The sequence below is a fragment of the Poecilia reticulata genome, chromosome 5 (assembly GCF_904066995.2).
Source record: "Poecilia reticulata chromosome 5, P_reticulata-male-v2, whole genome shotgun sequence".
In the NCBI taxonomy this organism is placed as follows: Eukaryota; Metazoa; Chordata; class Actinopteri; order Cyprinodontiformes; family Poeciliidae; genus Poecilia; species Poecilia reticulata.
In genome coordinates this window covers 3,069,666-3,082,461 of record NC_088834.1, presented here as the reverse complement: position 1 = coordinate 3,082,461, position 12,796 = coordinate 3,069,666, and the positions used below count along the sequence as shown (strand labels likewise).

Below are 12,796 nucleotides of genomic sequence, written 5' to 3'. Positions count from 1 at the left end.
TGATCCAGAACACGGCTGCTAGCTTTCTCGCTATTCTTCTGTTACTTTATAAGTGTGTTTCCCCACCTGGTAGTCCGGTAGACTTGGTTTGATTGGGGATCAAAATGGCAACATTTGCTACATTTTCAGCTGCTGTGATTTTCTTTCACACTGTGCTGAGTCAAACATTGAGCAACCGGTTCCCCTCCTCACCTGTGGGGGCGCTGCACCAAGAACCACTGAAGGAAACGACACAAAAACCTCTGAAGAAGATATGAGGGCAACTTCTGTCTTCACAACATGTAAAAAAATGTAGTGTCAGATTTCAGTGGTTGTAGGATTTCTCTTTTGCCTTTGCTTAAAAACCACAGGCCTTTTCTCTCACGAGCACTAGCGTTTGTTTTGGTTGTATTTACCCAAAATGCCTTGTGGTGTAGTCCACTTCCTGCTTGTGGAGCAGTGTCTGGTCCACTTGGCGTTCGCATACGTATTCAGACCGCATTAGAGTTCACTTCAGCCGAACTGAGACCGAGGAGATCAGAGTTTGATTAGCATTCACACCTCAACAGCAGAACTGAACTTAAACCGGATAAAAGTACTGGAGTTCGATTAAAGTGGACTGAACATGGCTGGTGTGAACGCACCAGCCATCAAAATACATTAAAGTTCTGCTATTCTTGTGTCAACCTTCCAGACCTTTCAGGTCTTCTGGTTCTGGTTCTGGTCTCCAAACATGGAGAAACAGCATTCAGCTTCTATGCACGGCACATTTTTGACTCATCCTGCTTTTCTTTATATTCTTCTTCCAGGCAAGAATCTGTAGCAAGTTGATTTTACTGGAGTATTTCTTTGGATTTTAGTCTTTTAGTTGCTTTTTAATTCCTTTTCAACTCTCTATATGATCACTTAAGATATTTTTTATTATTTTTAACCCACTTAACTCTGATTCAATGTAACATTTAGTTAAAAAGGTCAGTAAAACAGTGTGATGTCAATCTTACATGCTCTTTGTAATCAGCAGTTGGTTGTAAAAAGATAATTTGCTTTCTACTTCAAAAAAGCTAAATAAATTTTCACATTGAGCTCAACTGTCTAAAATTAAACCGTTGGACATACAAAACTATCTACACGTGTTTAACTTTTCAGATTTTGTCAAATTGCAGCTCCAGGTCTCATTGTATTTGGATTTTATGTGATATAGAAAATAGTTTGTAGAAAGTTTTTCACCAGTTTTGTACATCTGGACTCTAGAGACTGAAATATTTGCTTATATTTCTTTACTGTTTACATCACAGATTATCTGCGCTTATAGTGAGATAAATACATAGATTGACCTTTTTATTTATTTATTTATACAAATTAGGCAATTAGTGTGGCAAGAAAATTAAATACGAGTGTCAGATTTTTTGATTTTTATTTGCAAAACTTTTGAGTATTTGTCATTTTCTTTCATTCACAATTATGCACTTCTTTGTTCTGGTAGATTACGTAAGCTCCCAATAAAAATATATATTATGAAGTGTTATATAAATAAAAAAGTTAGAAATTACAGAATGTTTTAAATAAAAACAAAAGAAAAAAAGAAGAAAAATGGTTCCCGGTCGTGTTGCGTCATAAACTCCGCCCGGACTGAAAAATGAGACAAAAGATGCGTTTGTTTAACTCCGCGGCGTACACCGCTTCCTTTCCACCGCAGCCGCATTGAACAGACAACTGCGCCTGTTCATGAAAGCAAACCCAATCCAGCTCAGAACCACGCCTCATAGAAGACAATAGACCAATAGAAAATCTTGACGTCAACGATCATTTTCAATATTCATGAGTTTTCGCGCGCTTTGGCTGTCACGTGGTTTTTTCGCGCGAAAAGTGACTTCCGGCAGGAAGGAGAAGAAGCAGCAGACAAACAGCAGCGCATCAATGGCGGTGAGTGAAACGAGCTAAAACCGAGTAAATTAGCTAATGTTCGGGGCTCGCTGTAAAAAATAATAAAAGATAAATAATTCAGGGTTATTTGCAGTAATTGAGTTTTTCTCTGTGTTACTGTATTGCAGTTTCTGCATTGACACTGATGGGGAGAGTTATTACAGTTAGAAAAATAATATTCCGTCAATGAATCCTCATTAAAATCCGTCTAGCGTCAATAATCTGGATGATAGGTTTCGTGTTGTTTGCTCTAATTCGTAAATGTTGGTTTTAATGGAGCATTTAAGTAGCTCTTAGGTTATTAGCTGCCATGTGGCCGTTGAGGTTTTTTATTTAAAATACAACAAAGCTGAAATGGATGCAAAACAAAGAAATAAAACCTGAAAATGATCCGTGAAGGTCCCAAATTAGAGAGAAAACCCCCCAAACTAATCTAAAAGACGTCAGGTAAACATTAAATTAACTTTAGCTTTCAGTTCAAGCTGTAACGAACACTAAAGTTGTTATAGAAGCTGTATTTGTCCTGTATTTTATATATTTTTGCTTCATTACTAATGACTAGGTCTCTCAGCATACAATGGCCTAAAAGAACGAGAAATTTTTGAAATACAAACTTTAAAATTTGAAATAACTCAAAAATTAGATGCAAATGCATCAGTTAGTCACCAATTGTGAAAACCAGTAAGAAACATTGCATTTTGATGATTGCGTCATTAAAATACTCAGTACACGTCTTTTATTTTTGGTTAATTTACTCTGAATCAAAAGCAGCTGGGTTTTAGTCTTGATTTAAAGGAACTCCGTGTTTCGGCTGTTTTCTAGAAGTTTGTTCTAGATTTGTGGCGCCTAGAAGCTGAATGCAGCTTCTCCATGTTTGGTTCTGGAGATGCAGAACTCAAAAATAAATACACAGATGAGTTTCTCTAGAACTTGCTTTGATATTGGCCTTTAATCCTGGAAATGTCCTTCAGGTGATGGAAGGCTGACTTTGTAGCCGTCTTTATGTGACTGTGAATGTCCAGTCTCAGTGTTTGAGAGTTACCAGGCTCTCGTGTTGCTTTCCAGGATTCCTCCGAGTCGTTCCACATGGCCACCAGCCCCAGCCGGGCCTCCAGGAGGGGAGACCTGACCTCCAGCCCCGGGCGCGACCTTCCCCCCTTTGAGGACGAGTCCGAGGGGCTGCTGGGCGACGGCCCCCTGCCGGAGGAGGACGATGGGGAGGAACTGATCGGGGACGGGATGGAGAGGTGACTAGACCTGTCGCAATAAATCAATGACTGAAAACAAACTCAGTCATTTCAATTTGCATGATTTATTGTTTCTCTTTGCTCTCTTTCTACCATAAACTGGATGATGAAAGCATTTGGTCTGGTGCTTTGGTCTCAACTAACCCCCCTTTTTTTTTTTGAAGTATCATTTTGGTTGTTTTGTTTATTTATTTAAAATCTCTTCCCGTTCCAGTGTTAAATATTGATTATAATTTAAAGTTTATTGCTCTTTGAGAATGTGTCATTTTGCCATTAAATGACCTCAAAACAACGTCATTGTTTATCGCAATGACTTCTGGGACAATTTGTCTTCCATTAGTTTGCTCAGGAATCTGTTGATGTGTTTGTTTTGTTGTAATCCCAGATAATTTTGCTATTCTTCCAGGGATTACCGCGCCATCCCGGAGCTGGATCGGTACGAGGTGGAAGGTTTGGACCTGGATGACGAGGATCTGTCGGAGCTGTCTCCGGGAGCCCGCGCCGCCGCCGAGGAGGCGATGAAGCGGCGTGACCGGGAGCAGGGGTTCAGAGGGAGGCTCGGAAGAAGAGGACTGCTTTATGGTGGGCAGAACCGCCTCCGAATGACCCAGAACCTCCACGGGACCAAACTGACGCTTAACTTTGTGTTCCAGACAGCGAAGATGAAGATGACGGTCCTCCAGGAGCGCGGCGGCGGCGGATCGCCGAGCGCGCGGCCGAGGGAATCACCGACGGAGACGAAGAGGAGATGATCGAGAGCATCGAGAACCTGGAAGACATGAAGGTTTGTGGTCGGACGGTGCTTGAATCCTTGAAAATCCTTGAATTTCACCTAGATGTGCTCAAGGTTTAGAAAGTGCAAACTGCACAGTTTGGTAATAAAGTGCAGCTAGTGGGGAGCGAAGTGCACTGAAAGTTTAATGATGATGTTTTGTGATGGTGATAAATGTGAAAAATATATATAATTAGTTTTAAGAAGCAGAAAAAAACCAAATGGAAAATATGGAGTTTTTTTTTGTTAAATTGGTGTTTTATTTGTCGACCTTGTTTCTGCTGCAGGATGTGTGATATTACCACAGTATTTCATTAATAACTGTCTTAAATGATGTGACATAACAGTGAATTGAAGCTGTCACTTCCAGCAGTGTGGTGCTGTCAAAGTTTGGAAACTTGAATTTCCCTGAGTTTCCGGGTTTCCAACTCGCAGGGCCACACCGTGAGGGAGTGGGTTTCCATGGCGGCACCTCGCCTCGAGATCTACAACCGCTTCAAGAACTTCCTGCGGACCCACGTGGACGAGAACGGCCACAACGTGTTCAAGGAGAAGATCAGCGACATGTGCAAAGGTGGGCAGGGATGGCGAGGCGAGCCGCGTGGTCACTTCCTGTCCTGATCGACGAGCCGCGTGGTCACTTCCTGTCCTGATTGACGAGCCGCGTGGTCACTTCCTGTCCTGATCGACGAGCTGCGTGGTCACTTCCTGTCCTGATCGACGAGCAGCGTGGTCACTTCCTGTTCTGATTAATGAGCCGCGTGGTCACTTCCTGTCCTGATCGACGAGCCGCGTGGTCACTTCCTGTCCTGATTAATGAGCCGCGTGGTCACTTCCTGTTCTGATTAATGAGCAGCGTGGTCACTTCCTGTCCTGATTGATGAGCAGCGTGGTCACTTCCTGTTCTGATTAATGAGCCGCGTGGTCACTTCCTGTCCTGATCGACGAGCCGCGTGGTCACTTCCTGTCCTGATTAATGAGCCGCGTGGTCACTTCCTGTTCTGATCGATGAGCCGCGTGGTCACTTCCTGTCCTGATCGACGAGCCGCGTGGTCACTTCCTGTCCTGATCGACGAGCAGCGTGGTCACTTCCTGTCCTGATTGATGAGCCGCGTGGTCACTTTCTGTCCTCATCGACGAGCCGCGTGGTCACTTCCTGTCCTGATTAATGAGCCGCGTGGTCACTTCCTGTTCTGATTAATGAGCCGCGTGGTCACTTCCTGTCCTGATTAATGAGCAGCGTGGTCACTTCCTGTTCTGATTAATGAGCTGCGTGGTCACTTCCTGTCCTGATTGACGAGCAGCGTGGTCACTTCCTGTTCTGATTAATGAGCCGCGTGGTCACTTCCTGTCCTGATCGACGAGCCGCGTGGTCACTTCCTGTCCTGATCGACGAGCAGCGTGGTCACTTCCTGTCCTGATCGACGAGCCGCGTGGTCACTTCCTGTCCTGATTGACGAGCCGCGTGGTCACTTCCTGTCCTGATCGACGAGCCGCGTGGTCACTTCCTGTCCTGATTGACGAGCCGCGTGGTCACTTCCTGTCCTGATCGACGAGCCGCGTGGTCACTTCCTGTCCTGATTGACGAGCCGCGTGGTCACTTCCTGTCCTGATTAATGAGCCGCGTGGTCACTTCCTGTTCTGATCGACGAGTAGCGTGGTCACTTCCTGTCCTGATTGACGAGCAGCGTGGTCACTTCCTGTCCTGATTGACGAGCTGCGTGGTCACTTCCTGTCCTGATCGACGAGCAGCGTGGTCACTTCCTGTTCTGATTAATGAGCCGCGTGGTCACTTCCTGTTCTGATCGATGAGCCGCGTGGTCACTTCCTGTCCGGATCGACGAGCCGCGTGGTCACTTCCTGTCCTGATCGACGAGCCGCGTGGTCACTTCCTGTCCTGATCGACGAGCCGCGTGGTCACTTCCTGTCCTGATCGACGAGCAGCGTGGTCACTTCCTGTCCTGATCGACGAGCAGCGTGGTCACTTCCTGTCCTGATCGACGAGCCGCGTGGTCACTTCCTGTTCTGATCGATGAGCCGCGTGGTCACTTCCTGTCCTGATCGACGAGCCGCGTGGTCACTTCCTGTCCTGATCGACGAGCCGCGTGGTCACTTCCTGTCCTGATCGACGAGCCGCGTGGTCACTTCCTGTCCTGATCGACGAGCCGCGTGGTCACTTCCTGTCCTGATCGACGAGCCGCGTGGTCACTTCCTGTCCTGATCGACGAGCCGCGTGGTCACTTCCTGTCCTGATCGACGAGCCGCGTGGTCACTTCCTGTCCTGATCGACGAGCCGCGTGGTCACTTCCTGTTCTCCTGGTCTGTGCAGAGAACAGGGAGAGTCTGGTTGTGAACTACGAAGATCTGGCGGCCAGGGAACACGTTCTGGCTTACTTCCTGCCTGAGGCCCCAACCGAGATGCTCAAGGTGAGGTGTGTGTGTGTGTGTGTGTGTGTGTGTGTGTGTGTGTGTGTGTGTGTGTGTGTGTGTGTGTGTGTGCGTGTGCGTGCGTGTTTTTCCTTTCTTTCTGTGGGTCTTTCCATGTTTTTTTACCAGTTTGAATGACGATCTTGGAGGTAAACGTGACTAAATTTGTCGTCAGATTTTCGATGAAGCGGCCAAAGAAGTCGTTCTCGCCATGTACCCGAAATACGATCGCATCGCTCACGAGATCCACGTCCGGATCTGCAACCTGCCTCTGGTCGAGGAGATTCGGGCGCTCAGGTATCGCCTCTCGCCGCCTTTTCTCACTTATTACAACTGAAATTCCTTAAAATTAATGACTATTTCACTTTTAACATGGGAAATTGTTTTGTTGTACGTCAAACAACCGGCCAATGGAACCAGAATTGTCAGTTAGTTTTGTCTTATTCTAAGACATTTGCCTTTTAATACTAGACCAAAAATACTCGGTAATGTTTAGTTTTTGCAGTGAAGTCAGTTGAGTGTGTGTGTGCTCCTCTTCGCTGCTCTTCCTCAGGCAGCTCCACCTGAACCAGCTGATCCGGACCAGCGGCGTGGTGAGCAGCTGCACCGGCGTTCTGCCGCAGCTCAGCATGGTCAAGTACAACTGCAGCAAGTGCAGCTTCGTTCTGGGGCCGTTCTTCCAGTCCCAGAACCAGGAGGTGAAGCCGGGCTCCTGCCCCGAGTGTCAGTCCCAGGGGCCCTTCGAGGTCAACATGGAGGAGGTGAGCCTGTTGCCAAGATGGCCGACTCGACATTCCTGCTGCATTTAAAGGGGCAGCGTCATGTGAAATCAACCCTTTTTAGCTCTGCATCGTGTTATAATTGTATTCCTTCATCAAAAACTTACCTTGATTCTTTCTCGCCTGTTTGAGAAATCCTTTAATCTCCATGGCAACCATTCAGCTGAGGAAAACGCCTGGTTGGACCTAGCTCCGCCTTCAAGGCACAGCTCCTCCCCTACTCTGCCCCTTCAGACTAGCCAACAGCAGTTAGCAAACACCTGCCGAGTTCCTTAAAGGAGCTACCTGTCAGAGCAGCACTAGTAAAAACCTTAAAGGGTTAATAAAGGAGCCATGTTGTGATTTTCCAAAGATGAAGCTTCTTAAAGAGACAGAGTCATAATTGACTTAATATTTTGGTAACACAGTTACTTTATTATGCTACAAAATGGCAGAATGTGCCTGGAAAACAAAGTACTGCCCCTTTAAGTTGTCAGACCAATCAGAGGGGACTTAACCGGCCGCCTCCCTCCTCCAGACGGTGTACCAGAACTACCAGCGGATCACCATCCAGGAGAGCCCTGGGAAGGTGGCGGCGGGCCGCCTGCCGCGCTCCAAGGACGCCGTCCTGCTGGCCGACCTGGTGGACAGCTGCAAGCCTGGAGACGAGATCGTGAGTCCAACTCCGTTCAGGAAACGATCAAAGTGTCAGAACGTAGCCTGGCGTGCAGGAAGGACGAGGTTCCTGTCTGGGACGTTTTACACTTTAGTTGTTTCATGTTTTTAAAGTTTTCAGGCCTGGATGAGAGGAAAAATATCTGAATTCAGAAAGAATTAATCTTCCGTTTGTTCATCATCTATGTGTCAGTCTGTGCATCCGCTCATTTAATTGTCTACGCATCCTGTTGTCCATCCATCCATTTCCAGTCTTATTTAAATCTCAACCTCTGCAGAAGAAACCTTTAAAAAGGCACTGAGAACTCTGGAATCTGGAGAAGAAACTTTATGGAAATGTGTAGAAATCCAAACTAAATAAAGACACTTTTGATAGAAGGACATTTTGCTGAAACTGTCCGTCTCTTCGTCTGGCCAGGAGTTGACTGGAATCTACCACAACAACTACGACGGCTCTCTGAACACGGCCAACGGCTTCCCGGTGTTCGCCACTGTGATCCTGGCCAATCACATCACCCGCCGGGACGAGGGCGTCGCCGTGGCGGAGCTCACAGACGAGGACGTCAAGGCGATCGTCGCCCTGTCGAAGGACGAGCGGATCGGGGAGAGGGTGAGGAGGAACAAACGCCGTCACCTTCCAGACTGAAACCGATTTCTGTCGGTTTAAATAAACCACCAGTCTTTACTTCCTGCCTGCAGATCTTCGCCAGCATCGCTCCGTCCATCTACGGTCACGAGGACATCAAGCGAGCCCTGGCGCTGTCTCTGTTCGGAGGAGAGCCTAAAAACCCAGGTACCGACTCCCAGCCGAGATCCCGGCTGCGTCTCATCCACAAACGTCCACGAACTGAGAGTCTCTCCCTCCTGCAGGTGGGAAACATAAGGTGCGTGGCGACATCAACGTTCTGTTGTGTGGAGACCCGGGAACCGCCAAGTCCCAGTTCCTCAAGTAAGAGTCGACTCAAGTTGTCCTGCAGCGTCCGAATGTTTAAAGGGACCTACAACGCAAAATTCAAATTCTGCACGTTTTTGTTTTTCAATTTGGGTTTCTACCGTTTCTAAAAACAAAATACACCACGCTGCTTTTTGGCATTTTTGGTGTCTGGAAAAGGAGCCGTTTCAAAATTCTCCTGATTAAATCACCTTCAATGGTGCTGTAACCTGGTAACCCCTGTTACCTAGCAACCCAATCAGAGCTCCAGCATGTTTGGTCAGCTGGTATTCCCGCTGTATGACTTCTGGTAAAGACAAGTGTTTAGTTGTTGACTTAACTTCCAGAAACCACTTGCTGCATTCTGGTTGGTTGTGCAGGAGGCTCCACTTCTGCTTTTCAAAGATGTACGGTCGTATAATTGTGCATCTGGCAAAACTGACCAGACTAAAATTGATGAATAAAGAATGATTTTGTGTTTTGTAGCCCATGGACCAATCCTAATCTGTTCATGGAAGCATAACGGATCATCTTTACAGGTTGGGTTTAATCTGGACCAGAGTCGGTTTAACGGAGGAGTTTTCTTCACCAGGTATGTGGAGAAGGTGGCGAGCCGTGCCATCTTCACCACGGGTCAGGGCGCGTCCGCTGTGGGCCTGACGGCGTACGTTCAGAGACACCCGGTGAGCCGCGAGTGGACGCTGGAGGCCGGCGCGCTGGTGCTGGCCGACCGCGGCGTCTGCCTGATCGACGAGTTCGATAAGGTGAGCCGAGACGAACTCAGATCCCAACCAGGACTACGACTTCTGATCGAGACGTGATAAAATCGTTCTTTAATCTCGTCTTGACCTCCAGATGAACGACGCCGACAGGACGAGCATCCACGAGGCGATGGAGCAGCAGAGCATCTCCATCTCCAAGGCCGGCATCGTCACCTCGCTGCAGGCCAGGTGCACCGTCATGGCCGCTGCCAACCCCATCGGTGCGAACGCCAATTAATGCGAAGGAGGTTTGGTTTGGCCGCCTGTGGTGTGTCGTTTTTCCTAACCGTTCCCCCCTCGCCATGTCTCCAGGCGGCAGGTACGACCCTTCGCTCACCTTCTCTGAGAACGTGGACCTGACGGAGCCCATCGTGTCACGTTTCGATGTGCTGTGTGTCGTCAGAGACACCGTCGATCCCGTGCAGGTACCGCAGTTTCATGTTTATTAATAAAAATACTAAAAGATGAAATGTATGTCGTGGTATTGGTGCTCAAATTAAGACAATTGGGTATAGCATGCTAATTGCAGAATGATGAATCCTTTCCAAAGCTAGTTACTGACCGGTAACGGAGTAGCAAGGAGGACTCGTCACTGGCATTACGCACTGGCAGGTTACTCACTGTCTGCGCTGTTCATTAGCACAGATAAGCTGGCGTTAGGATTAGCATGCCTAGCCACTCATGACTCTTTTTTCTTAGGCATTATGGTTGATGTAACAATGGATTGGGAAGCCAGCGCTGCCCTCTGGAATGGCAGCACTCGTATGAGAATGCTAGCCTCACCAGAGCTAACCTTTCAAAAGTCAGTGTTGGCGTCTAGAAAGCTAGCACTAGCTTCTTGAAAGTCAGCGTTAGCCTCTTTGTGCTAATGGACGCTGGAGGAAGCAGGGAATCCAGTGGGTGACCTGCCATGGCAATATAGTCTTGGGTCTTTCCGAAGGCCACGAAGTGACTCCTCTCCCCGTTTGCCAGCGCTAGGTGCTCAGTTAGCTGTGTTAGCTTATCAACCACATCAGTAACTAGCTATGGAATAGCCTCCGCTAGGTGTGCACTGGTCTTAGTTGTGGCGCTGAATCTGCCGTATCAGCAAAAGTGGAGTAACTCTGTCTGATGTGCTGCCATTTGTCAACCAAGGATGAGATGCTGGCGCGCTTCGTTGTCGGCTCCCACATCAAGCATCACCCTAGCAACAAGGAAGGGGGCGTGGCCTTGGAGGATGTGGTTCTGCCCAACTCGTCGGACATCCCATCGATACCTCAGGAGCTGCTGAGGAAGTACATCATCTACGCCAAAGAGCGGGTCCGAACACACGCCGCCGGCGAACCTCCAGGTTGATGTGCTCCAGTGGAATCTTTGGTATTTATTTATTTTTTTTGCACAGGTTCACCCCAAACTGAATCAAATGGATCAGGACAAGGTGGCTCGCATCTACAGCGACCTCCGCAAGGAGTCCATGGTGAGTCCTCTACTGTCCTGCGTCAGACATGTTGGTGTAGAAACTGATGTTGCTTTGGCGCCCCCTGCAGGCCACGGGCAGCATCCCCATCACGGTGCGCCACATCGAGTCGATGATCCGCATGGCGGAGGCTCACGCCAAGATGCACCTGAGGGACTACGTCCTGGAGGACGACGTGAACATGGCCATCAGGGTGATGCTGGAGAGTTTCATCGACACGCAGAAGTTCAGCGTGATGAGGAGCATGAGGAAGGTCTGCTGCCGCTTTGGAGTTGGAAACGCAATATTTAACGGGTTTCTAGGAGGAACTTAACCTATTCTCTGGTTCCTGTTTGTTGGCCAGACGTTTGCCCGCTACCTGGCGTTCCGCAGGGACAACAACGAGCTGCTGCTGTTCATCCTGAAGCAGCTGGTGGCCGAGCAGGTCGCCTACCAGAGGAGCCGATATGGAGTCCAGAACGACACCATCGAGATCCCAGAGAAGGATCTGCACGACAAGGTATGGAGGTTCACACGTGGAAATGTCTGCAAACAGATGTGCAATTATACATCTGTGTAGCTTTGAAAAGCAGAAGTAGAGCCTCCTGCACAATCAACTAGAATGCAGCAAGTGGTTTCTGGATGGTAAGGGTGTTTTCCCGCCTGATAGTCCAGTAGACTCTGTTCGATTGCACCATGAGTTACATTTTCAGCTGCACTGAGTAAAACGAACCAAACCGTTTCAAAAACCAGTTCCTCTCCTCGCCTGTGGGGGGCGCTGCACCAAGAACTACTGAAGGAAACAACAGAAAAACCTCTGAAGAAGACACTGCGCTACATCCTTCTTCACAAAATGTTAGTAAAACTGGAGTAGCGTGAGATTTTAGCAGATTTCTCTAGGTAACGATGGCGTGTCTTTGAAATATGACTTCACATTTTGGTCATAAGTTAAAGTCCAAGGTTGTTTTTTTTAGAGTAGAAACTCAAATGGAAGATCAAAAACGATTAGAGCAGTTCATTATAATCCTTCAATGGAAAATTGTTGTTACAGCAGCGCATAACAAAAACATACAAAATATATTTTAAAAAACTATACATATATTAAAGTATCTACAGGAAAAATAAAATTAGAATTAAATAAAAACCTGGAAATCTGGTACATTTTTAAACTCTCGTCTCATTTTAAAGTAATTTTTGGGGTTTTGTGTGAAAGACGAACAGAAACCTGTGAAGAAAATGTTTTCGGCTGATCTCCTGTTCTGTTTTTTCTCCTCCTCCAGGCGCGACAGATCAGCATCCACAACCTGTCGGCCTTCTACGACAGCGAGCTCTTCCGCTCCAACAGGTTCAGCCACGACGGCAAGAAGAAGCTCATCCTGCAGCAGTTCTGAGACCCGGCTGTCCTACATTTTGGACTCATTTACCCGAGATGCGTGTTGGTGCTCCCATCAGCTGAGTCATGTCTGCATTTCGCTGAATGGAGCCTTTAAAAACGCTGAAATGTCCAAATAAACGACGTTCATCACTGTTTGTAAATACATGTACATGTTTTATGAGGATTTCTGACTGTAGTTCTGAAAAAAATAACTGAATTTAAAGAAGTTGAGATAAATTGTTGGATTGTAGCTGTTAATAAAGGATTTTGCATTTTACATGAGTTTTTCTGGTTTCCTTCGAAGCAGACAGACTTTGCTGTAATCCTACGAACTTTCTGAAGGCTCATTTGTTTAAATGGTTGCCAAACGCAACTTAAAAATCAGCTCAAACCTTAACATCTAAATTCTGACTAGAACCAGATCCCACTGGCACTGAGAAGGACTTCAGTCTTGAACACAATGAGAGTTTTTGTCCTTTTTAACTAATTAAAAGGACAAAATCAGAGGTTTTT

The 12,796-nt window shown here is 47.1% G+C and overlaps 1 protein-coding gene across 1 annotated transcript; it reads left to right on the top strand.

Moving 5' to 3' along the window:
- Positions 1 to 1,751: 1,751 nt before the first annotated feature.
- Positions 1,752 to 12,560, top strand: mcm2 (minichromosome maintenance complex component 2). The gene is made up of 20 exons (XM_008408335.3): positions 1,752 to 1,902; positions 2,968 to 3,149; positions 3,556 to 3,731; positions 3,803 to 3,933; positions 4,357 to 4,495; positions 6,251 to 6,348; positions 6,524 to 6,645; positions 6,902 to 7,109; positions 7,645 to 7,779; positions 8,200 to 8,391; positions 8,481 to 8,574; positions 8,652 to 8,730; positions 9,305 to 9,476; positions 9,568 to 9,694; positions 9,786 to 9,898; positions 10,608 to 10,772; positions 10,855 to 10,929; positions 11,000 to 11,182; positions 11,273 to 11,428; positions 12,189 to 12,560. The coding sequence occupies exons 1-20, from the start codon at positions 1,798 to 1,800 to the stop codon at positions 12,297 to 12,299; spliced, it is 2,763 nt and encodes a 920-aa protein (XP_008406557.2). The 5' UTR covers positions 1,752 to 1,797; the 3' UTR covers positions 12,300 to 12,560.
- The last annotated feature ends 236 nt before the right edge of the window (positions 12,561 to 12,796 follow it).